Source organism: Melospiza georgiana, chromosome 18 (genome assembly GCF_028018845.1).
Source record: "Melospiza georgiana isolate bMelGeo1 chromosome 18, bMelGeo1.pri, whole genome shotgun sequence".
NCBI classification, from domain to species: domain Eukaryota; kingdom Metazoa; phylum Chordata; class Aves; order Passeriformes; family Passerellidae; genus Melospiza; species Melospiza georgiana.
The window spans coordinates 2202362-2226385 of NC_080447.1; the positions used below are offsets into that span (position 1 = coordinate 2202362).

Here is a 24024-nt window from a genome sequence, read left to right on the forward strand (position 1 = left end):
AGAAACATCACAAGTTAAAGGTGAGCTTTTGGAGACATTTGATAAGGCAGAAGGTAACAGTCAGAATGATTGACATTCAGGGCTTGTGGAAATGCCTTTAAAATTTGATAGTAGCCTCAGCATTCTTGGTTCAGAATTACACAGAACTACCTTTTCAGTTGTCAATCACAAGAAACAAACCAAAGTTCTGTTTACACATTGCTGCAACCAGTTACAACAGAAATCCCAGGGGAAATTCAGCCAGACAAAAGTTTAGTAGGAACAGGATTCTGCAAGATCTCTGCTGGAAAACTGCCTCTACCTAACTTCAGTCCCAAGTACCGTGGCAATGTCCCAAAAATGTTATACCAAAACCTAAAAAATTAACAGGAACTACAGCACAGAAGAACACACAGAGAAACAAAATTCAATCATTTGCCAGTTGATTCAGAAACTGTCTTATAAAGGGCCACAAACAATTCTCAGCTCAGAACTTTTCCTAAATCTGTGTTTAAAACATTACTCTCAGAAAATTCTCGCTGACGATCAGGTAAGTTTCAGTTTTCCCCTCAGAGAAGCCTGGTACACAATCTTCCTACATTTCACCTGCTCAGAAGTCTCTGCATGAACATTTGTTGCAGCCTCATCAGCGACAAGAGTCAGTAGAGTATCTTTCAGTAGCAGTGGAAGCACGTGTTCTGCCCTGTCTCTCCACTGACGGTATTTTTTAGCTTCATACTCCTCCATTTTCTTGGTCAACTGGAGATATTTTAGTTGCACCTAGAAAGGACAACTCTGTATAACTCATTTTAAAAATCATGAGAAACATTTAACTAACCTGTCCTAATATGGTCTCTCAATATGGTCGTTGGTTTTTATTAGATAAGAGAACAAGTAACAGCCTGTAATTAATGCAGACACTGGAGAATTTGGGCTCTTGAATTACATAATTGATTCCATCACTGCCTCCCTGGGAAACAGTGGGAAGGTTTCAATCCAGTTTTCACATCTAACAGGGCTTGCTGTGTGCAAAGATTTGGGACTTCCCTCACATTAGAGCACTCTCACATCTTTACAAGTATATAACAAAAGTGTTTCTTCCTTCATCAAGTACCAAAAGACCCAACATACTTCCTGTCCACGTTTAGAGGCAAGAAGCTCCTTTTCTTCCTGGAACAGAGTAATGGTGTGTCTGAGCCGATGGGAAAGGGATCGGGACCAGGAGATTGCTCCGGCCACTGGAGGGTGGTTCTTGTACAGGGGTGGATCCTTGAGGTTCTGAACAAAGATTTGCTCAACAATTTCAACCTAGAAGAGAATAAAATATTGCAAGAAATCATTTTCCCATTGTTTGCCCATGATCACTGTCTGATACACACCACAAGTTCTGAAGCTAATTTTCCCAGGAAGCTTGAGCTGCTGTTTACAAGGTGCAGGAATAGCCATAAGCCTTGCTGCATTCAGAGCACCTTCCTGCTCCCACAGTGTCTCACATAGACAGATGTGCACATTTCAGCAAATTAACCAGACTATTTCTCCAACTCCAAAAAAAGAGAGCAATTACCATGTTTATTTTTAAAAGTGTTCAGTCTTTTACATAGCAAATGACACCACACAGGTATTTAGACATATACAGATTTATGGTTTTCATTAGGTAAAGAACTTCATGTACTGGATAAGAAATGCCTAAATTGAATACCTCTTTACAATATTGCTCCAAAACAACACTGAACTTTTTCATGAACTGCTTATTAATAGTTTTAGGAATCTGGAGGCGTTTGTACTTTGACAGCAGGCCAAAAGCAGTTTCTGCTGATCGAAGGGTTGTAAAAGATTTATCAATAAATCTTGTCATCTTTTCTTCAATATCCTAAACAAAGGAAGAAAGCAAAGAAACCCTGTCACTGAGAAATTCATCCTGCAAAACCAAGAAAGGGTGGCAAAATGAAAATACTTTTTAATAAGAGCAGTCAAGCTTATTTTTACTATTTTTTGGCAATCACAGTATATGGTACCTACCACAACATCTGCTCTAAATTCTTCCACAACGAATGCCCAGTCACGTGCATTTTCCATCCTAAAAGGGTCAAATCTCAGGTCTTCCATAGGACTAATTACTATATTTACTTCTCTCTGTAGTTCATCAACACCCTTTGGATTTTCTGACACAGTTTTCAGTTCAGGAATAAATATATTCTGAAGTTCTTCAGCAACCTATTCATTCACAAGAACATACCATAAAGCTTTCTTTTTAATATTTTTTCTGCCACTGAACATGTTATTGTTAATTTTTTCCTTTAAAAAATATCAGCCACTCAGAGAATGACCAGTTTGTGCTATGATTCAAACTTCAAATATTTCAATACGAGACACTGAAAAAACCACAGCAACAATCTACAAGCCCAGCATTTTAGTTGCTATAACAGATAATACTCAGTTATTAGTCCTTTTCACTCCACTTTACACACAGTTTATTGATTGTCCATATTGCTAATTACCCTGACATAAATTAGCCTAAACACAGCATCTCTCCACTCATATGTTATTCTGCAATTAATACACAGATTGACAGATGGCCAAATTTTATATTATAGTATATTTAAATGGTATTTTATTGATCTCATTAAGGCAACCCAAGAAAATCATAAATGTGTGAAACAGTTGCTGCAAGTCTCTTATGTTCAGACCATGAACAAGTGGCACCTTTCCCCAGCCAGTACCTGGAGAAAAGTTATTCCACCTCCAGCATTTGCACCTCCAGCACCAAGTGCAGTTTTGTTGGAATCAAAGGCACCACTCAGGTCCCAAACACAAAACTAAAAATTGTTAACAAGTCTACACCTACAACACAAAAGCATCTCCTCTACAGTAGAAGACAGTGATTACACAATCTCTATTTATTGTCTATGTTCCTACCTGAAACATATCATACAGATCTTGACAGATTGAAACCATATAATCCGTTTTTTCAAATAAACTTTTCACGTCAAATTTCCAGTATCGCTTACTTCCTGACTCTTCAACTTGAATACAAGTAGTAAAATAACATTTTTTCCATTGTTCAAGAGTGTGTTTTGCTTCTGTTATTTTCTTTTTTGCAGTAGCTGTGTCTTGTCTATTAATCAAATCAACACAGTTAAGATATCACAGATAGAAATACTATAGATTAAAAAATTGTATCTCCCCTGAAATAATATACCCTGGTTTAGCACTTCTAACTCTACAAGATCTAGGCAAAACTTATAACTTATTTTCAATGAGATTTTGAAAGGTGATATTATTTGAGGAGTGATTTTGGTTACATTTATGCCACTTTTTTACCTCTATCTTTCTATTTGTTTTATTGGTTCGTGTTCTTTCAATCCAAAAGAGGACAAGAACCTGTATCTTCATGGCTGATTTAGTAATTTATGAAAATTACGAAATAAATTGACTTCTAATACAACTTCAGATGGTTGAAAAATACAGACACTTCTTTGGTGGAAGCAAGCAAATATAATAATAAAACATTTTAATAAATACAGCCCAGTTAAAGAGGAACCCAGCACTTACTTAAAGAGGGTTTGCAGGTCCACAACTCTGCACACTCTTTCGGAAATCTCCCAGGAGATCCGTTCCAAGAGGGGCACCATGGTCGCGTCCTTGTTGTAGTGCCGGGACATGATCCACACCAGCCTCAGGGCGTTCAGCAGGGAGGGGATGACATGGGAGATAACATCCACCCCAGTGCCAGTTGATAAATTCTGTGGAATGCATATTGTGGGTAAGATGCCATGAAAACATACAAATTCATATTTACTAAACTAATGTTTGCTCTGTAGATGCCTCAGGTTATGAAAGTCTGTAAGATCATTAAATAAATAACCTGGACAAGGAGACATCCTGCTGCCTGAATAATACACATGGTTAAAGATGTGCAAATCTGCACCTTTTGCTCCAAATTTTAGGTCCTGATTTTAAATTTTGGCTCAACTCTTTGTTTGGATGATTTTCAATACAATTTAAACTTTGAAGCATCAGCTGTAATTTGTGGTAGAAACTATCTAAAAAAAATGGAGTAGAGCAATCTTAGTTTTCCCCAGTTCAGCTGATGCCATCAAAACTCCCAAGACTGGACTAGAAACCAAGTGCTCACAGCTCTGAGCTTTCAGACATTAAAACCATTGAAACTCATACAAAATAAGCGCCCCTTTTTTAAAATGAAATATAATTTGTTAATCTAGAGTATATCTTTATTGCTGCTAAAGAGTGAAAAAATAAACAAGAGGTGATTAGATCAACAGAGAAACCAAACTCAGATAAATAGTTTAAACTTGATCAAGTTTTCTCAAGGGCAGGTACCTTCAAATGGCGTTCAAGAGTTGACAGAAACTTAGCATTGTCTTGAGCTTCCATGCGATGCGTTTTGAGGTCACTTAAGACTATCTGTAAATCTCCAGTAAACTCAGGTTCAGCTTTCTGCAATATTTCCATGACTTTTTGCACCTCTGGAAGCTTCATCTGTTCAGTAAGGGCCCTTAAAGCAGCATCATTTTCACGCCAGAGGTTAATCTCTGCAAGTGGACTATTACCCTACAAGTAAAGTGGAATCAAATACAAAAAGATGAATTACCATTATGCAAGAGTGAATATTTATAATCAGGATTATATTTGTTCCCTTCTTTTCAATAAACTTTATGCTGAGATAAACTTGATATGATTCAACCATGCAAAAAGCCAGAGAGAAGATCCTGAAATAAAATTATACACACACTGAAGGGAACTGCTCATGGGGAGTATATCCCTGAGGTCATGGCTTCTGCACAGGCAACTTCATAAAATCCCTCAGCATGTTTAGTGGTATTAGTTATACATACATCTGCAGACTGAAAACCTGAAAATAAATATTTTTGCTTTTGTTTGAGATCACTTTTTTGCAAAAAAAGAAGAAATGTAGCTGTCTATTAAAAAAAATTACTCAGTGCAGCTTAAAAGCTTTTAGTGTTTCTTTGCTCTTTAGAAGAGAGCAGATAACAGAAGTCTCTTAGTTTTCCACAGCTGTCCTGTGTGGGTAGGATCTGCAGTGAATTACTTCATATTTTATTTATATTCTACTTCCCAAAGCCACACAGTTCCTCACTACTGTTGTTCTCCTTTTCAAGAATTAGTAAATGATCATCCAACAATCAAATGTGAAGAGGAATTAAAAACTAACACAATTCTTGTGGGGAAATGAAGTAAAGTCTCCAGGAATAAAAGCATCTTGGTGTTACAGGCAACATTACCTCTGGAACCTTTTCCAGTTGTTCCTTCAGAACTCCAGATATTAATTTCTTCCAGGTCACTGCACAACGTTTCAGAGACTGAACCACTCCTGGAACTGAGGCAAGAACAGCCACTTCTCTATCCAGATCTACACTGGGCATCTCCAGTTTCAGATGTTCTAGTGGAATAAAACACATGCAGAATGAAATGGCTTGTTCTGGCAGCACTGGTAACACGGCACCACTGGATATGTCTACCCCCTCTCCTACTCTTACTACAAACTGTTTCAAAGACTTGTCACTGATTTCATCCATTTCTCCACGCTGCCTGCTATGCTTCAGGGCAGGAAAAGCACAGGTGGTATCAGCAAAGAGCAGCTTTAATCAAATCTGTTATTCTACACAAAGCCCCTCTCAGGTGAACCTCGTTCTACTGCCATGTGCTCCAATCACCACAGTGCTGGCAGAGGCAAAACATTCCCCTCACCTGGTATGATCAGCTGAGTTTCACTCCCCGTTAGACTTTCCACTGACTCCACTGACTTTCTAGGCTCAGTCTCAGGTAATTTAACTGCTTCAGAATCTGAGTTTTCACTGTCTGAATCAAAAGAAGTTTTCTCAGTCTGCTGCTGACCATGGGAGGGAGCTGGTGAAGACTGATAGGATTGAAACAGGTGCCACAGATTAGATAGTTCATATTAAAAAAAAAAAAAAACTTACAAGCAATTCACTTAACCATTAGATATTGTTCTTAAATTTAATTTAAGTGTGTCTCCTTCCATTTCACATCCTTAGCATGATTCTCTCTGCCTCAAGTTCTGCAGAGCAATAGCTCCAGCATGCCTTTATGAAAGTCTGTGAGCACAGAAATAGATGTGTCTGGTGTCACACTCTTAAACGATTACCAAATAGGGGGGAAAATTGGGAAACAAAATATCAAATAAGCATTCACAAATATTTCATTTTGGCATATGAAGGTCACTTATTAAATATTAATATTTATTATGCATAGTCCATATAATACTAAATAGGCAAATCACACTTGGAAACACTCAAGATTCCATATATAAAAGCTGTCATTCATTTACCTGTGAGATGGCATTCTTCAGCATCAAGAGAGTATCATCAGTCAGCATCCCAGACTTTATCACTCGAGGAAGAATCTCATTAGCTTCAGTCAGGTCTTTAGGTACAGGAACTGTTTCTAAACATATACAAAAAATTAGTATAAATCTAATTAATTGATACAGAAATTATAAAGTCGTTTTCATAAGTTAAGACTCCAATAAAACACTACTAGGTTTGGTGCAAGTCATGTTCAAATACGGTTTTCTGTTCAAAAGAACAGTGGCTTGATTTGAACTCTTACTCGACAGAGAGAGGAGGAAAATTTTGCACAGAAATGCTGTTAAATGACAAAGCACCCCCAGCCCTGGCTGGGGTTAAACAAGCTGGATGTGCACTATCCTGAGTCCCTGTCTCTATCATATCTTCTCAATGGGAGGTGCTGTTTAATGCAAAACTGAAAACGCTGAGGCTGCAGTTCTTCAGGGAACATACCTTTGGTGTCTCTCAGAAAATACACAGTAGAATTTGACAAAAATTCTTCGGGAATTTCATTAAAAGCCACATAGAAACGCTCACTCGCGCCACCTGCAAGTGCACAAATGCAAAATGGGAGGAAAGCAAATAGAGGGCACAACATTCTAGAAACGGGCGCTATAGAAGGGCAGGAGAACACAGCCCAAGGGACGGAAAGACAGGAAAAGGGGTAAAAATAGGGGCCAGGAGCTGCGACTCAGCAGATGGGACGAAGAGGGGTTTGAGGGAGGGGGAAAGAGCTCAGTGCCCAGGGAGAGATCCCCGGGGCAGGGGAACCCTCTCCCGCCCGCTCCTCACCGGCCGGGTCGGGCCGCTCGGCCCGCAGCAGCAGCAGCGCCGCGCCCGTCCCGCTCGCATCCTCGCCGCCCTCGGCGCCAAGGCCTAAGAAGCGCAGCACGACCCGGGCACCCTCGGCGCGGCTCAGCAGCTCCTCGAAAGGCGCCGGATCGCTCAGACCCAGCAGGGAGAGCGCTCGGTCCCGCAGCCACCGCACCCGCACGTCGTCCAGGCTCATGGCGGCAACCGGCCCGACGCCTCCCGGTGGCCACGGCAACGGTGCAGGGTGGAGCGACGGCTGCTGCCCGCCTTCAGCCCGCCTCGGGAGGCTCCGTGCCCGCCTCAGGAGGCGCCTCGAGCGGCCGTGCTCCCGTACAGAGCCCGCCCCGCGCTACCGCTCCTGCTTCTCAACACCGGCCGCACTGCTTGCCCTCAGCGTCTGCCGCCCCTCACGAGCGCTCGTTCCTTTCAGCACCTGCCGTGCCTCACGAGCGCTCGCTCCCCTCAGCGCGGGCCGCCCCTCACGAGCGCTCGTTGCCCTGGGCACCGTCTGCCCCTCACGAGCGCTCGTTGCCCCCGGCACCGGCCGCCCCTCACGAGCGCTCGTTGCCCTGGGCACCGTCTGCCCCTCACGAGTGCTCGCTCCCCTCAGCACGGGCCGCCCCTCACGAGCGCTCGTTGCCCCCGGCACCGTCTGCCCCTCACGAGCGCTCGTTGCCCCCGGCACCGGCCGCCCCTCACGAGCGCTCGTTGCCCTGGGCACCGTCTGCCCCTCACGGCCGCTCGTTCCCCTCAGCGCCCGCCGGTTCCCCCCGGCGCCGGCCGCCCCTCAGGGGAAAAGCGGCGCCTGAGGCAGGGAAAAGGGTACGGACAAACACAGGGCCCGCTCGGCACAGCGCAAACGAGGCTTTATTGGGAATTCGTATGAAACAAGTGCAAAATTTAATTTGTGCTGTTCGTATGGCACAGATGTTAAAATATCATGGCAATATCCCCATTTTCACACTGATACAAAAATAATATAAAACGACCCCTGTCTACCTATGCAGTATAAATTCGGTTCTACGCCATCAGGGAGTGCCCTTTGTGTGTCCTTAGAGCCAAAACAGAAACAGGGATCGAGGCCAGTTCTTTATTCCATGTGCAAAAGTTTTTCCTCACTACAGTGGAAAAAAGAAGAGTAATACTTGTAAATCCTGCCTTCTTCCATAACATTAAATACAAATATAAATATCAGTGTGGCTTCAGAAAGCTTAAAGTAGTAACTCTAAGCAGAACCCAGAATGAAGAGATAACATTTCCAGTGCAATTTTAAATATGGCCAAAAAAGAGCACATTGCATTGGTGTGTATAAATTTACACTTCATAATCATCCTGGAATACAGACTGAAAACAGAACATTGCTCCTATTGCATTGTTGAAAGGTTCCCAAAGTGCTCAAGATGCAGCTGGGTTGAGTATGTGATTAGTAATGAATGTTTAATATAATGAGAAGTCTTTCAGATAACTTAAAAGCGATAAAGAGACTCAAAAAATGCCTACATGGGTTTCAGGACAAGCAGTAACTTTGTTTTCTTTTAAGAATAAAATTAATTTACAACATTAGTTCATCAAGAGAAAAATGTACATTTTATATCTATATATTTTACAAGATGCTCCAGATCTGCTATGTCTTTCTATGGGAGGTATGTTTTACAGAATTGTTTGGCTGCATTATAAGGCAATCAGTGAAAACCACTTTGTTCCACAAGAAACCATTCATAGGCAAGATCCAATCACAGTTACTTGCAGGCAATTCCAAACATTTCTGCTGACAGCAGCCAAATTATAACGCACCATCTTTATTAAAATGTAAAGAAATGTGCTTAAAAGAGAAAGGCGTAAACTTGTATCCTCCACCGGAGTAGAATTTGTTCTGAAATTCCACCCTGAAACAAGACAAAAAACAAGAAACCGTTCATGAATCCAAAATTAGTTATCAAGGGACAGAACTGTGCAACCCAAGAAGGTGAATAAAACCAACTGCAATCCTCTCATTTGTTTTCTGTGCAGCTATTTAACCCTCCCATCACAGTCCCAGGCTAACTTTATTATTTTTATTGTCTAACTCCTGTTTCTCAGGAGACCCACAGGCACTAAACCAGGCTGTAAAGGCTCATTTCTTACTTCTGCCTTACTCATTTGTTTCTGAGTGAGTTATAGCCAATTGTTTTGCAAGTGTGCAATATCATGAGGACAACCTGTCATGTGCGTAGCTCTACCTCCTGTCTTTGGTCACTATACGCCTTTGTGTAAGTTGTAAATTTCATCAGATTTCAAACTAAACATGCTCTGAATCCACTCCAAAGTGCAGAGCTTGTGATACCATGACTAAAAAAGGATTAAAATACTTTAGAGCTGGCAGGCCCACTCACTAATATAAATGTTCTGTTGAACCAAATAAATGGACTGAAACCATATAGTGAGATAACCAGACTGAAACTAAAAATACTTATACAAGTTACTAATATTCTACATTATGAAAAGCTGCAATACTACAAATCAAATGCACTTACATTTTGTGAATGTGGTTGAAGTTAAAATGCATCATAAGCCAATATAATACTTGAATCCACTGAAAATATCCCAGAGGAACAATCAAATCCAACTAACAAGTAATTTATTTAATATAACTAAATAAATGTATTTCAGTAGCAATGAGGCTGTTGAATTTTACACTTTGCCTTTTTAATAAGGCACCTAACATTTTGCCATAAAAATTCCCCTTTAACAAGCCAGCATATGCTGAAGTGGCATATAGAAAAAGAGAACGTACCAGTGAAGTCGTATGGCATGGAGAAAAGCAGAAAGGCCCTCCATGACCAGCAAAATAAAAACTGTCAGCACAGCAAAGAATGCCATCACAGGGATCAGCAGCAGGACACCGTACATCGTATCCACACGCAGACCCACTCTCATCACCATCTGCCACAGAACTTCTGACAACTCTAACAAAAACCAGAAAGTTGCCATAATTAATGTTGGTACTGAGTGCCTTCACCCACTGACTTGCTCATTTAACCAACCAACCATGCTGAACATGGGAGTATAAGCAACCTTCCTCCCCAAAAAGCTGCCCCCATCCCCTCAAATATCTAAAGATACACCTCAGTGTCAAAATCAGACTTACTGAGAGCAATATTTTACATAAAGTCACAGTTTTAGTTTGGAAGCTTCCATAAATCATGATTAGTTGAAATAGGGATTTTTTTTAATTAAGAAAAAGTGCATTTCGGACTAGTATCAATGGAACAGGCCAGCCTCCCCCTAACAGCATTAAAAATACAGATGTAGGAAAAAACCAAAAAATATATCAAAAAACCCATCCCCACTTACGTGCATGAGCAAGACTTAATGCCCAGAGTCTCAGGTATGAGGCTGTGTTAGAGATGCATCCCAGGCAGTATTCAATGGTATGAATTGCTTGGTTCATGAAAACATCTGAAAAGTCCAGCTAAAAGATAAAAATACATTTGCATCAATTTTAACAACATAGAGAACAAAAACATTCATCTGCAAATCCTTATTACATGGAGGAAGAATTCCATTGAAGGGTAATAAATTGATTTTATATCAAGCAAAAAAGTGTGCCATGTAGAAGATCCTTATTACAGAGATAATATTAAAAAAAAATCAGATGCTATAGTTTTCCAGTATAACCTTGTTGATAGATAAAAACTAATGCAATTTATGGTTTCCAGAAGGAATATTATCTAGTTCTTGAAAACTTTAAGTACTATAACCAGTTCTAATTCCCATTCTATTAAAATTCTAAGTCTACAATATCAATTTTTTCATCTTTAAAAGCAGGGGTAATTACCAGTAATGCTACTGATAGAAAGATAACCACACTAATACTGTAAGTTATAAATATAAATACTTGTAACGAATAAAGAGTTTCAAAACTGATATTACTGAAAATTTCAACACTTACTTTGTCTGAATGTTGTATTTCAACACTTTGTATAACACATTTTGAGTAAATAATTCTTGTATCTTCTATACACAAGAAACAAGAGTCCACTACCCCAGTGAGACAAGAACTATACATATTCTGCACATTAGGAAGTTGAAGCAATTCTTTGTCTTTCAATTCACATGGAATCAGCGGAATCTGCCCAGACCTTTAAAGATTTGCCCAAACTAAGCAGGAGCAGTGGGTGGGGACTGGGAATGCTGCCCAAATCCCCATTAGCAATAATCCTCAAAACAAGATGTAATTTGCAGACACAGAAAGACTTTTGTCCAGTTGAAAAGCCAAGATTAATTAACAGAAAGCTGGGCAGTCACCTCCTTGCCTCAAGTTTAAGAATCCATAAACTCAAACAAAACCCAGGATTTTTACCCCACTCTTCAATATAAGAAAACCTGTACTCCTAGATGCAGTCTTAACTGCAAACAAAACATTCTTTCTGTTCTCTACTACAGATAGGTTGTGGTTTACTGTAATAGTCTGAAAATACCAGAAAATAATGATAAAATAGCAACAAATAAGTAAATTGCATTTGGGCATCAAGGTCTTCATAAAGTCTCAGCTGAGTTTCTTCAAAACTGCTCAGCTCATAGTGTAGGTTATCTATTGACTGTCCACTTCTAATTTGCTTTTAAGAACATAGAAACCAGAGATTAAATAAAAACATTACCTCCTCTGCATCCCCCTCTCTGTGCCCACTGTCTGAGTGAGTGACACCTTCTTCGAGATCATTACATGACAGGAGGCAAAGCTCTTCCTCACTTTCTTTTCGGATAAGCTTGTAGCCACTCTGCAAAATGGGAATGGATTGTCTCTTCAAGCAGGCTGCCACTGTTATTTTTCAAATTTACTTGAAGTAGTCACAGAAAAAGGCAAAAAGATTTAGAGGAATGAAGTACTATTACATGTTTCAGTCCAAAGGTTCCAAACTGAGCAGAAACTGGTAAGACAAGGAGTAATGGGTTCAAACTGAATACAGATATACAGAAGAAATTCTTTCCCATGAGGGTGGTGATGCCCTGGCACAGTTTTCCCAGAGAAGCTGTGGCTGCCCCATCCCTGGAGACCAGGCTGGAGGGGTTTGGAGCAACCTGGGACAGTGGGAGGTGTCCCTGCCCACCACAGAGGGTGGACTGAGATGAGCTTTAAGCTCCTTTACAACCCTACCCAACCCATTCTACGAAATACCCACAGGGACACACTCTGTGCAACAAACCAGCAGCTGAGTTCTGCAGCACTGAGGAAATGTGTGAGTGTCTTCCAGTACTTACCCTGTACATTCTTATGCCTCGGCCTCCGCTGTGCAACCAGAACAAATAAAGTGGTTTACCAAGCAGCATTACAGGAACACAAAGAAAAGCAACACCAACTAAAAACTTCTGCAGAGGAATCTGTTGGTGGGAGGGAGGAAAATTAGATTAGATCACAAAATCCACAGTAGGAAAAGCCATCCCCTTTTCCTTTAAAGTATTATCTGCATAGAGAACACAAGATTTCCAAAAGCTTGGAAGAGCATTACTCACCTGGCCATTGAAGAAGCTCTTTGTTTCACCACTAGGAAACAGGAACATGTTAATAAATTGTATCAGAATACTGGGGGCAGCTGTGGAGTTCTCTGCAGAGTATGCCAACCACTTAAAGAAGATCATGAACACCAGATAGCCAAATATGCACAACATGAATAAAAGTTCAGGAATAAAAACCAAATAAATATTATAGGTCTTCTTGAAATGCCTGAAAGGTAGAAATGTGAAAAAAATAAAGTTTTACCACCACAGCCCAAATATAATTTCAATAAAACAAAGCACTTTTAAACAGCAAGACTGAGATTACATTCCAGAGCTGATTTCTTTTTATTCAGTGAAATTTTATCAGGTATTTCAGTGGAAATAAAAACTGTAAGAGGCACATCTTTTTATTTACCAACAAGTGAAATAAAGCCTTGTATTAATTTGTTTTGGGATTTTTTAGCATAATATTGAACCATCATCTTACATATGTGAAGGAGACCTCTCCATTATTGTCTTTTTATAAGAACAGTTTTCACAATTACTCTTATTCTGTTCTCAAACAATAATTCCAGTTTCTCTTATAAGATAAACTGTAATCATCCCAGACCTGACAAAAAATACAGTGTTGCTATTATTTTAACTTCTTGTACTTACACGTGGTTAAACAGCCCCAATATAACTCCAAATGTCATGTGAGTCACTCCGAAGATCACAGACATTTTCATTTTGAATGAATTCAGAAAAGTGAGACGGTTGCTTGCCAAATTCCATATCTGAAGAAGAAAACACCAAACCGGCATTGATGAACACCATAACAGGAGGAATAAACCAGTATCCATTTTTTACTGGGGACCAGAATTCTACCTCAAATGGAGGTCACAACTGAAATTTGAGTTTTGTAAAAATAGTTCAGTCTTTGACTTGTCAGAAGAAAACATTTTGTAGAACAGAGAATACAATCAGAAATGCAGTTTTTTCTTAGACAGATTTATCTTACTTATACACATACCAAAATCTAATGGACAAAGAATGATCATCACAAGTGGATAATTAAAAAGAATGAAACTCACTGGATCAATTCCAAAGGGATAAACTCCATTGTAGACACCAGAAACATTTGGATCCAGTGCTAAATATCGATTATGTTCCAAATCCTTATCGCTGCAGTGAAAGAAAAACACTCAGATTTGACACTTTCAACATGACCACAATATACTTTCAGTTCTGCAGGACACTGCTCTTGCTTTCCTTTACCTAACTCACCCACTGTCACACTTTAAAAGAGTGTAAGAGTTTCTAATCACAAAACTCCTGACTAATACAATCAATAGAAAAAAACAAAAATCCACCTAGAACCTCACAATCTGGGCTTAATTCACATTCACTATCTTTCAAAACAAAGTTCATGGATTTTATTCCACATTCCCCTAGAACTCAGAGTTTCATTTTAAAAGTTCACAGTTTGCTTTTGCATGAAATTCACTGTCAAACACCCAAAGAATAATTGCTACCTTTTTTCTGTTTTGCATTTGGGGAAGTTTCTACTTTATTTTTGTAGTTTTTCATTATCACAGCACATACAACTCGTTCAAATCTTTAGCCAGTGGTCTTGACTCTTTGAAGCCACATCCTGTTTTGGAAAGCAGCAGGAGATTTAAATACCAAAGAGTAACGAGACCTCAAATCAGTGAGGTTATCCCACTCTGAGAAAAAGCAGGTTTGGCAATTCACATAGACTATTTTTTCTTTTTTTTTTTTTTTTGATATCAAGAAAAGCTGTGCAGAGACTAGTGCTTGAGTGCTTGCCAGGTAATTAATTTACTTCATTAATAGTAAATTTCTTTTAGTAGAGGGAAATGCCACTCCACTATTCATTCCAGAAGCATGACCTAGGACAAATAAGTCCAAAATTAGACCTGTGTTTTCTATTCCTCTGAAAATCTTTATATAGACATACAAACACATCTAGAAAATAAAAAGTAAAACATCAATGGAAAGATAAACCATAACAGGATAGTAAAACACACGAACAAAAGGGTTGAACTGCTGCAGGAAATACATCTCTGGTTTAATGACATACTAAACATGCTGCTCACCTCCAAACCTTTTCATACATTGCTGACACATTCCATCCAGATCCAAATATATTTATTGACTTTGAAAAACAGTCATTATAGATCAATCCAGTGTATATAGAAAAGAGCCCCATTAACAATATCACATATCGGCCTTCAAATAACATTTTCATTATCTGTCAGTATTGAGGAAAAAAGAAAAAACAGAATATCATCTGTTATGTGGGAAAGGGTTGGCTAGACATGTCTAAGAGAAACACATTTTTGGACACATAAAGACTTCTAAAAACTAAAATTTATTTATGAACAGTCATTAAGGAATATGAGCTTCCGTGACCCACATTGAAACTTTTATCACCAGCATCCTTAGATTAAGGAAAGGTCTTTTTAAGCCATTTCCTTCCTGAGACTACTTTACAAGAAATTACACATTTGCAGGCATTCTTAATTGAACATAATTCTAATGAGAGTTGCAGGTGTTCCTGCATTCCAACCTGTATGTTTAAAAATTTAAGTGAAGTTTAATAAATCTCAAACTGCAACTCTTTTTATAAATAATAAAAGGTAGAACTTGGAAAATCATTTTCTCCTCACATTGCCACTGTAATGACATTCTGTAAAACACATCACTGAGTAGGTCCAGGTAGAAGTAAAGACAAGCTTAAAACTTTAAATTTTTTCTAATTCTTTCATTACAACTTGATCATTTCTGCTCTTCCAAGTGCATAGTTTAAAATATTACATTAATCTCATGGAATATGGGGTATTTTAACACAGAAAATCCTAAAGGAATGGAAAAAAGCCTTATTAAGTACCCATGCAAAAAAACAGTACTTTTCAGAAACCATGTCTATTCAAATTCTCTGGCTGGATGGAAGGTAAATAATTTGAAATTCCTTTTACCTCATCTTGTGCTCTTTTTAACCTAGGGTGGTTTTCATACAGTATTGTCAGGAGTGCAAATATGAACATGAGCAGCCCGTGCCCGAAGTCTCCAAACATAACCGCGAACAAGAAGGGGAACGTGATGATGGTGTAGAGAGCTGCAGGGGCAACACGGCACATTTCAGCACAGCACAAAGGATGTCCTGCCTGCATATCCCCAAGCAATCCCACACTTAAATCTCTCAAAGCTTTTAAGTTTGAAAGACATTTCATTCCCTACTCATAGCCCTTTCCCCCACACTGTAAATTTAACTCAGTTTAGAGCTTGTTTATTGTGTAGCAATGACAACTTCACAGTTGAGCAGTAGCTGACAATTCTGAGGATAATCATGTGAACCCAGTAAATAAAACCCAATCAAACAGTTCTTCCTCTGTGGGTATTTCAGGTCTGTATTATGAGGTACTTTCTCCTGTGCAGAATGACCCAGTCAACATAGCTACAAGCATATATTAAAGCGGGCTATACAACAAGCTGAATTTTTCAGGTTATGAACTCCACGCCTCAGTAAGATCAGTTTTCTTTGTTTTTTCCGCTAAATATCTTCCTTACCCAAAGTAAAACATATAGAACAAAAATTATACAGCTATTACCACTACCATTCATGATAAAATGCAAAACCAAATCCCATCTTGCTGCTTGGAGTCCTGTTCGTGCTTTTGATGAGCTACTGAAATTTTAAAACAGCTACTAACAAGCAGTATGACTGTCACCATTGGATCTTTGCCAGTGCCCAATTCAGCAAGGTATCAAGGCAAGCAGCAATGACAGCACAGCTCAGAGCTCAGCTTTCAGAAGGACCAACCTGGATTAACTTCCCCATAGCTTCCAACTCCATAGGCATCAACGATGTTCTGGAACCCTGAGGTGAATTTATTGGTACGTATCAACGTCGGAGGAGGTTGTGTTGTTGGGATGGTATTCATGAATGAGGAAATTGTAGCTCCACTCTTCCTCTAATTACAGACAGAAGATATATTTGTGTTAGATCTGTGTTAATCTAATCAAAGTGAAAATGTCTGCCCTATCAGCAGTTTCACTGATCCAAAAATACCATTAAATTATGCCCAAGTTTAACATTTATTCCTTTCCACCACCTCTAAAAACAAATTATGCACAGTGTTCTAATTCTTACTTCATATCAAGTATCAGATGAGACTTAACAGTCACAATATTATAAAAAAAAGATTTGTTATTACAATTTTCTCTTATAAAACAAAAACAAATGCAAGAGAACTGGCATCTTCTGCATGACTGCAAATAACACTGTAGGCCCAGCTGGACTCAGGTCCAATACAGAAGTTATTCAAGAAAAAAAAACAAAATACTACACACAACACAAAACAAAGGCTGTGCTTACAAAAAATTGTTTTATACAGAGACCCAGATCTGTCTGTGCCTACTTTTAGTGTATCGTTAATAATTATTTTCTTTCCTTACATGCATAATTAGTTCAAGATAAAAGCTTTAACATCAGTGAGCATTCAGGTGACTTACTGAGCCTTCCTCCAATGCATGGCGCAAGTTCTGGAGATCAGCCACTGGACACCAAACCTCAGCAATTAAACATTTATTTGTGACATCAAAACTGCACAGGTTGAGGACGTGGTAAATGGCTTTCATCTTCTTCACTTGGATAACCCAAGTATAGATGGATTCTGATGCTTTATACAAGACCTGGCGCAAGTATTCCTCAGTTTTATTCAGCACCTTTGAGAAAAAAACAGAGATCTCACTGAGAATGTGACAGTGCCTGTGCTGATCACAGAAGAGCAGCTTGTACATATCCAGTGCTGGGCCTGCTTTTAGGAGAGCAAAAAAACTTTTGCTGAAAACAGAAGGCAATGCCAAGTGCTGTGAGGTTTAACAGATATGTGCAACACAAGGCCAGGGACACAACTTACTGTCCCATCAGCTCCAAAGCTGCATGTATGTTAGAAATTATATTCAACACTGTGATTCATTAAATGATTTCCTACAGTGCAAGAGGAAATCTGTTCTTTACTCACAGTTTCAAGGTCCTGAATACGAACGTTGAGTCCTTCGACCACGGCCTGGCGCTCCTCGGTGGTGTCGGGGTAGGGGTACACGTGACAGCGATAGCTGCAGGACACAGGGCTGTGCTCAGGACCAAACCCCAGCACAACTCATCACCCAACCCCTGCCACAGCCAGATCTGCAACACACACTTCATAACCATGGAACACACTCGACTCAGAGGCAGCATTTTGCCTGTACTTGGTAAAGACTGCAAGTGAAATGACTCATGTATTTATTTGTACACTGCGTAATTATAGAGCTGGGTGCAACAAGGGGAGGAACAAATTTAACACAAAAAGCCTGTATAAAAACCAACACTTTTTAAAAAGGGGTGCAGGGGAAAAACCAACCAGAAAATACCCCAGGTATAAAGGAATGTAAATAGATTTACTTCTTACCAGTCACAAATCTTCTTAACTTTTTGACCAATTTGTTCACCCCAATAGGATACTAAAAAAACAGCCCACTTAGTGGTTTCACCCTAAAAAACCATAAAAAGTAAAGCTGATTAATTATGTTTTAACCAGCAATTCCTCTGTGACATAATAATAGAGCTAAATAACAAAGCTGAACAACTAGAAAAAGCTGTGTTAATAGAATTAATCTTCCATCAGTTACTGAAGATCAAATAATAAAATTCAACTGTGACAGTATCTCTTTCTTTGGTTTTAGTATTAGAGAAAAGCAGAAAAAGTTTCCAGGGGAAATCAATGAGACAATATATTTTACTATCTCAGAATTCTTAGTAAGAAAAGAGTCTTTTAAAAAGGTAACAAATTAGAATTCAAGCAAAAAATAAAAAAAAGGTGACAGATTAGGCTGCCGTAATTGATTTACAAAAATTAACTTGTTAAGCTCACAGAAAAAACTTGACAGAAAACTAGCTATACTTGATTCGTTTTTAACTACTGAATGAACAAGTGGAACGGCTATTAAAAGGCAATGCACTGTACAGACCTGGTTAATAAATATCCAAGCAGCCATTTCTGCCACGTATTTTGACCAAGGTGGCCAATCATAAAGTCACCACTATTCCACAATGAAGTTCTGCACTCCTCAAGCTAACCACGACAAATTAATTCCCACTTCTACAACCTTGACAAATTCTAATACTTCTAAATAGTTTTTCCTCCAAGGACACTGGGAAATCATTTCCATTTACTGCAGACAGATCTGAGCAGCAATTCTTCCAAATAAAATAAATTGATCGTTACAATGTTTACTCACTGTATCTGGGTCTTCCAGAGCCTTATCCAACTCTGCATAGGTAAGAAAGGGATAGCCTTTACAGACTCTCCACAGCATTTTTTCAAATGCTTCAATCTTTGCTATGTGAACTAACCCAGATATGAATCTAGGAAAAGGAAAAAATTGAAATATAAGATAAAATGTACAAGGAAAAAATCTGGAAATTCCGAGTACATCACCACAATAATTTAGTATCTGCCATGGCTAGGGAAGGAAGCATCACCCTGAATAGGAAGTAACTGGTATAGAAAATACCAGCTGGTATATAAAATTTTTATTTGTGAAATAAACAGACCACAGACCCAAGCACACAAGTAGAATTACTTCTAACTAGTTATTTCTGTGAGATTATTTATTTTTTCTTGGAAGATATCCTCTCATAACAACACCATAGACAGCAGTATCCATTCATCATTTCAAAGGCAACACAATTTATGCTACATTTACACTGCCAGGTGATTCAAACACTGTGTGTTTATCATAGAAAAAGAGTTTAAACAATAGAAGGAAGTATTGATCTAGAGATTTTCCTTTACACGTCATTGGTTTGATGGAAGCTTTGTGGCAGCTTTTTTGGATGCTGTCCTGTTTATCTCATCAAATTATCTGGGTTTGTGATAAAGGTACATTGGGACCGGGCTCCTGTCCTGTCTAAAACTGTTTGGCACACCTGAAATCACCACAGGCCATGTTTTAAGAGAACAGCTCATCCCTTACAGCCCCTCATCAAGCACTTGCCATACCCACCCCAGCGAGGCGCTCAGTCTGTGCGTGCGGTTGAAATCCACCAACGGCTCGTTCTCCACAGAAGGAAATTCTTCAAAATTTCCATGTAAATGGGATTCATACTAGCAAATAAAAAGAAAGAATATTCATTGCTTCCAGGAAAAGAAAAAAACAACCTCTCATTTCATTATTATTCTAAGAAAGAAAAGGTAATTAGGTAAATGGTTTAATTAAAAATATAAAACTCATTTCTGTGTTCAGTTGAGGCAACAGAGAGATCCTTGATCTCAAGTGCACTGCTCTTAACAATTAAAGTCAGTGCTGTAAAATTATAGTGTAAATTTCTTAATACAATTTATGCACCAAAATAATATAATTACACCTTCATTTTCAAGCAATTCAACAGGGAAAATCACAAAAATGCCACACAACAATCCCTGTCAAACCCCCCAAGCAATACCTCAGGTGTTCTCCTGACAAAATTCTGTGTGATCTGTAACATGTACTTGTATTCTGTCAGTTCAAGCAGGTTCTTCCTCAGTTTTTCCTTGTTTTTAGTTACTTCCCTCAATTCTGTCTCCAGCTTCTGCAGCTGTTCCTAAGATACAAAGTAAAGAAAAGACACAGAATTAGTTACAGGATTTTGGAAAACAGAGTAGGATTCATTTTCAACACATAATAATATGACAGTGATAGGAGTTTCCCATTTCTTAATTAACTAAAGCTCCAGAGCTTTTATCCCTCAGTCTGCCACAGATTGCTCTGTATTGAGTACACTTGATCCTCCACTGACACCTGTTCAGAGTGCTGCTCTGCCCCTCATCTGTGTCAAAATAATGCAGACTTGGAATTAGAACTGCAGGTAGCACAGAGTGGAAGATATCAATTTATTCTTTTAATATAATTACAACAAAACAGACTGTTATTCAAAATTAGTGTTTTACAAGCTTCTACATCAAACACAAGTCATTAAGGTTGAAATTAAGTTCCAAGACTTTGGCATCTGTTTAGTGTGGAGTTACCTGGATTTCTAAAATGTGTTTCATCAAGGGGGCAGGAGGAGCAACATCTCCTTCAGGAAGTGGAATATCTGCTTTTTTAATTTCTTGTACTAAATACCCTGGAGTGAGAAGAAAAACAGCATCAGAAAGGAAACTGCATTGCCTACACCTCCAAGAGTGCTGCAGAGTTGACCTTCAGCTGCTCTTGATGGTGCTAATCACACTGCAGCATCAAAGCCCTGCCTGTTTTATTCATTCAGTTTAGCAACAATTCACACAGAAGTCTTCAAAAATGAAGATGTTGGAGAGTGGTGGGGATAAAACACACAAACCATTCCTGCCTTGGAAGTCTGCAGAAGCAAGCAAACTTCAGAGGCTTCTCTTTCCCAACAAGTATTTTCTAAGAAGCTTTTACCATTTCACAGAACCTCTTTGTTGCTGCACGGTGTCACTTACTGTTCATGGTGCAACTGTGTCACTTTCTGCCACAAACAGACGTGCTGCTCACTGACCCATGCTTGGAGTAAAAAGTGCTCAAACAAAGCAGCTTAAGCAACCTTGACAACAAATGCAACTCACACTGGGCAGGGGGACTGCCAAAAGAGCTGCTGGCATGACCAGCACGTGCCTCTGATGAGAGATTCCAATCAAAGGAATCCTTCAATTATAACTTTTCCTCAGGATACACTGAAGACATCTGCAGCTTGGCTGTAATGCTCTGCCCACCCTTCTCTATTCATTAACTACCATGAGAACACAACTGTTATTAATTTGAGATATTTTTAAGGGTGCCTGGAAAATCAATAACGTTGAGTTACACAAAATGAAGAAATAGGGAATATCTTACAGCCAAGGAAATATCTACAGTAAAGCTTCACCTCCCCTAGCAGAGTTTCAAGTAGTAAACACTGAAACAGCCTCATTTATTTATCAGCAACACATTGGCAACCGTTCTTCACCTCTGAGCATAAAAAAACCCCCAAATCTATATTTAGTGTAAGTAAATTTCACAGCTTACAAAGCATGGGAGGGTTAAAAAACCCTGAAGCTGAAACCTTCACAGTAGTGCCACTCTGGTAATGCCACAGATGAGAAACTGCAGGCATGAAAATGAAGCTCACCAAGTATTCTTTCCATTTCTTCACATTTCTTCACTTCATTCACATATTTTCTCTGAAACACACTCACATTTGGGTTAAGCTGAAGGAGAAGGACAAAATGCTTATTAGGGGTTTGAAATAGTAACCTCCCCTAGAAAACCACAGCTGTTCCTGTAACTTCCTGGAGACAATTTGCATGAGCTCTATGCTTGTCAGCTGAGAAGGCACAAAAACCTAAAAAGATTACAAAGTCTTCAAATAGCAAAGCTGCTTTTATTAAAGCAGAATTATCCATGCCATTGGCTAGTTTTAATCAAACAACAAAATAACAAGGTCTACTGGAGAAACCATTCCTAATCTTATTTTGACAGTTTTAAAATATTGCTTAATGACTTCAAATTAACAAACCATTTAACAAATTTTCTGCGATGCATTTCCACAGTCTATCTGAAATATTACATTTTATGTACATCCCCATAATATGAACATACAATATCTCTGACTACTTATCCAGCTTATTAAATCAGAACCACTAATGCATTGTTTCTATAACAAATGGTGTATCAGGTAACTAGAATGACATCAAAGTGTTAAACATACACTCATATAATCATTCTTAGAAATCTGCCTTCTCCTCCCTGCCATATTTACCAACTAGCTGTTTATTTAAGTCTTCCCAGCTTTCCCTGCAACGATTTTACAAGCTACATTTCTAATGTATATCTGGAAAACATTTCAAAGTCCCACTCAGCAAGCAAAGATCATATAATTATGATGAGACAACGCAGAGACGTGGCTAATTATTGCCCAACCCAACTTTATGTTAGGCAGGAGATTCCTCCACGATGGAAGTGCCCCTCCAGGAACAGGAACCAGCTATCAATAAACCTACAGAGCAGCTGTCTGTGAGTCTGTCACTGGGGTGGATGGAGCCATCAGCTGGGCACACACGCTCAGGCTGAAGGCACTGAGGCTGCGGCTGGGTCAGGGGCTCTCCCACGGGATCTCGCTGCCAATGACCCCAGTTTAAGGTGAGAAAGGTGGGGTACATCCATCCCAAAGCGTCGCTCCCGAGCGTGCCGGGGAGGCCGGGGCTGCGCACTGACTCCCCATCACTCATCCCCCGACCCGTGCCGGTGTCACCCCTCTGTGTGACCCTGCCTTGGCACGGCTTGGACTGGCTGATCTCCAGAGATCCCTTCAGCCCCAACAATTCTGCGATCCTGCTTCCAGGCGAATGCCACACAGGGACGGGCCTTGCACCTGCCTGTCGGAGTCGCGGACAGACGGCAATAAAAGCAGCTTCCACCGACCCATGGGTGCCGAGCCCGCATCACCCCAACAGCGGCCCCGGGCCCGGCTCGGCCCTCAGGCCGGGCCCCCTCAGCCCCCGCGCTGCCCACAGGGCCCCGGCGGTACTCACGTCTCGGAACTCGGCCAGGCCGCGCTCGCCCACCTCGCTGAGGCACTCGTAGGCCGAGCCGCTCTGCAGGAAGAGCTGCGCCAGGCACACGGGCTCGCCGCGGAACAGCGCGCCCATGGCGGCGGCCGGCCCGGGGCTCCCGGCGCGGGGCTCAGCGCGGCGGGCGGGCGGAGCGCGGCCCGGGGGCGGCCATGGCGGGGCGGAGCGGGCCCGGCTGCCGCTTCCGGGGCGGGGAACGGGCGGGGAACGGCCGCAGAACGCGGTGCCAACGGCGGCGGCGCGGGGCGGGCTCGGGCGCTGCCGGCGGAGCTACCGGGAACGGCAACGGGCGCGCTGACCCAGGGGAAATGCAGGACTGAGAGAACATCATGGAATCACAGAAATGCTGAGTCGGAAGGGACGAGAAGCATCAGCGAGCCCAAGTCCCGGCCCTGCAGAGCAGCACTGCCCCAGAGCCGCACCGTGTGGGCTTGGAATGGATTTAATTAATATCCCTCAGTCCCAGCCCTTCCTGCCGTGGGCAGGGGCACCTCGCACCAAACCAGGCTGCTCCACTTTGAACGCTGCCAGGCTTGGGGCATCCACAGCCTCACTGGCAACCTGTTCAGTGTCTCACCACCCCTACAGTAAAAATGTCTTCCCAAAATCTAACCTCAATTTCCCTTCTTTCAATTTGTACCCAATACTCCTTGTCCCGTTATATAGTTCTTGATGAAGACTCCCCTTCTGGAGCCCTGTAGGTGCCTTCAGATACTGAAGGTCTGCACACAACCTTTCTCCAGGCTGAACATCCCCAAGTGCAGCCTGTCTTTATAGCAGAACTGCTCCAGTCCTCAGCTTTGTGG

The 24024-nt window shown here is 40.5% G+C and overlaps 2 protein-coding genes across 2 annotated transcripts in view; both read right to left on the reverse strand.

Annotated features, from left to right (window-relative positions):
• The window catches only part of DNAH10 (dynein axonemal heavy chain 10), a 49367-nt gene extending 42029 nt beyond the window's left edge, over positions 1 to 7338 (reverse strand). The window contains exons 1-12 of the mRNA XM_058037160.1: positions 7122 to 7338; positions 6783 to 6875; positions 6311 to 6426; positions 5710 to 5878; positions 5244 to 5401; positions 4321 to 4551; positions 3532 to 3722; positions 2896 to 3094; positions 1999 to 2193; positions 1679 to 1849; positions 1111 to 1287; positions 586 to 759 (exon numbers count right to left, since the gene is read on the reverse strand). Coding sequence (XP_057893143.1) covers positions 586 to 759; positions 1111 to 1287; positions 1679 to 1849; positions 1999 to 2193; positions 2896 to 3094; positions 3532 to 3722; positions 4321 to 4551; positions 5244 to 5401; positions 5710 to 5878; positions 6311 to 6426; positions 6783 to 6875; positions 7122 to 7338 — 2091 coding nt within the window. The remainder of the gene's footprint in view (positions 1 to 585; positions 760 to 1110; positions 1288 to 1678; positions 1850 to 1998; positions 2194 to 2895; positions 3095 to 3531; positions 3723 to 4320; positions 4552 to 5243; positions 5402 to 5709; positions 5879 to 6310; positions 6427 to 6782; positions 6876 to 7121) is intronic.
• Positions 7339 to 7990: 652 nt separating this feature from the next.
• On the reverse strand, positions 7991 to 23323 carry ATP6V0A2 (ATPase H+ transporting V0 subunit a2). The gene is made up of 20 exons (XM_058037161.1): positions 23180 to 23323; positions 21778 to 21856; positions 20678 to 20775; positions 20116 to 20253; positions 19677 to 19777; positions 18909 to 19035; positions 18080 to 18162; positions 17651 to 17744; positions 17139 to 17351; positions 16447 to 16597; positions 15602 to 15741; positions 14720 to 14874; positions 13694 to 13784; positions 13278 to 13396; positions 12636 to 12846; positions 12384 to 12503; positions 11783 to 11902; positions 10476 to 10593; positions 9916 to 10087; positions 7991 to 9028 (listed from the first exon to the last, which is right to left on the reverse strand). Exons 1-20 carry the CDS (start codon positions 23294 to 23296, stop codon positions 8926 to 8928), a joined length of 2550 nt encoding a protein of 849 aa, XP_057893144.1. The 5' UTR covers positions 23297 to 23323; the 3' UTR covers positions 7991 to 8925.
• Positions 23324 to 24024: the final 701 nt, after the last annotated feature.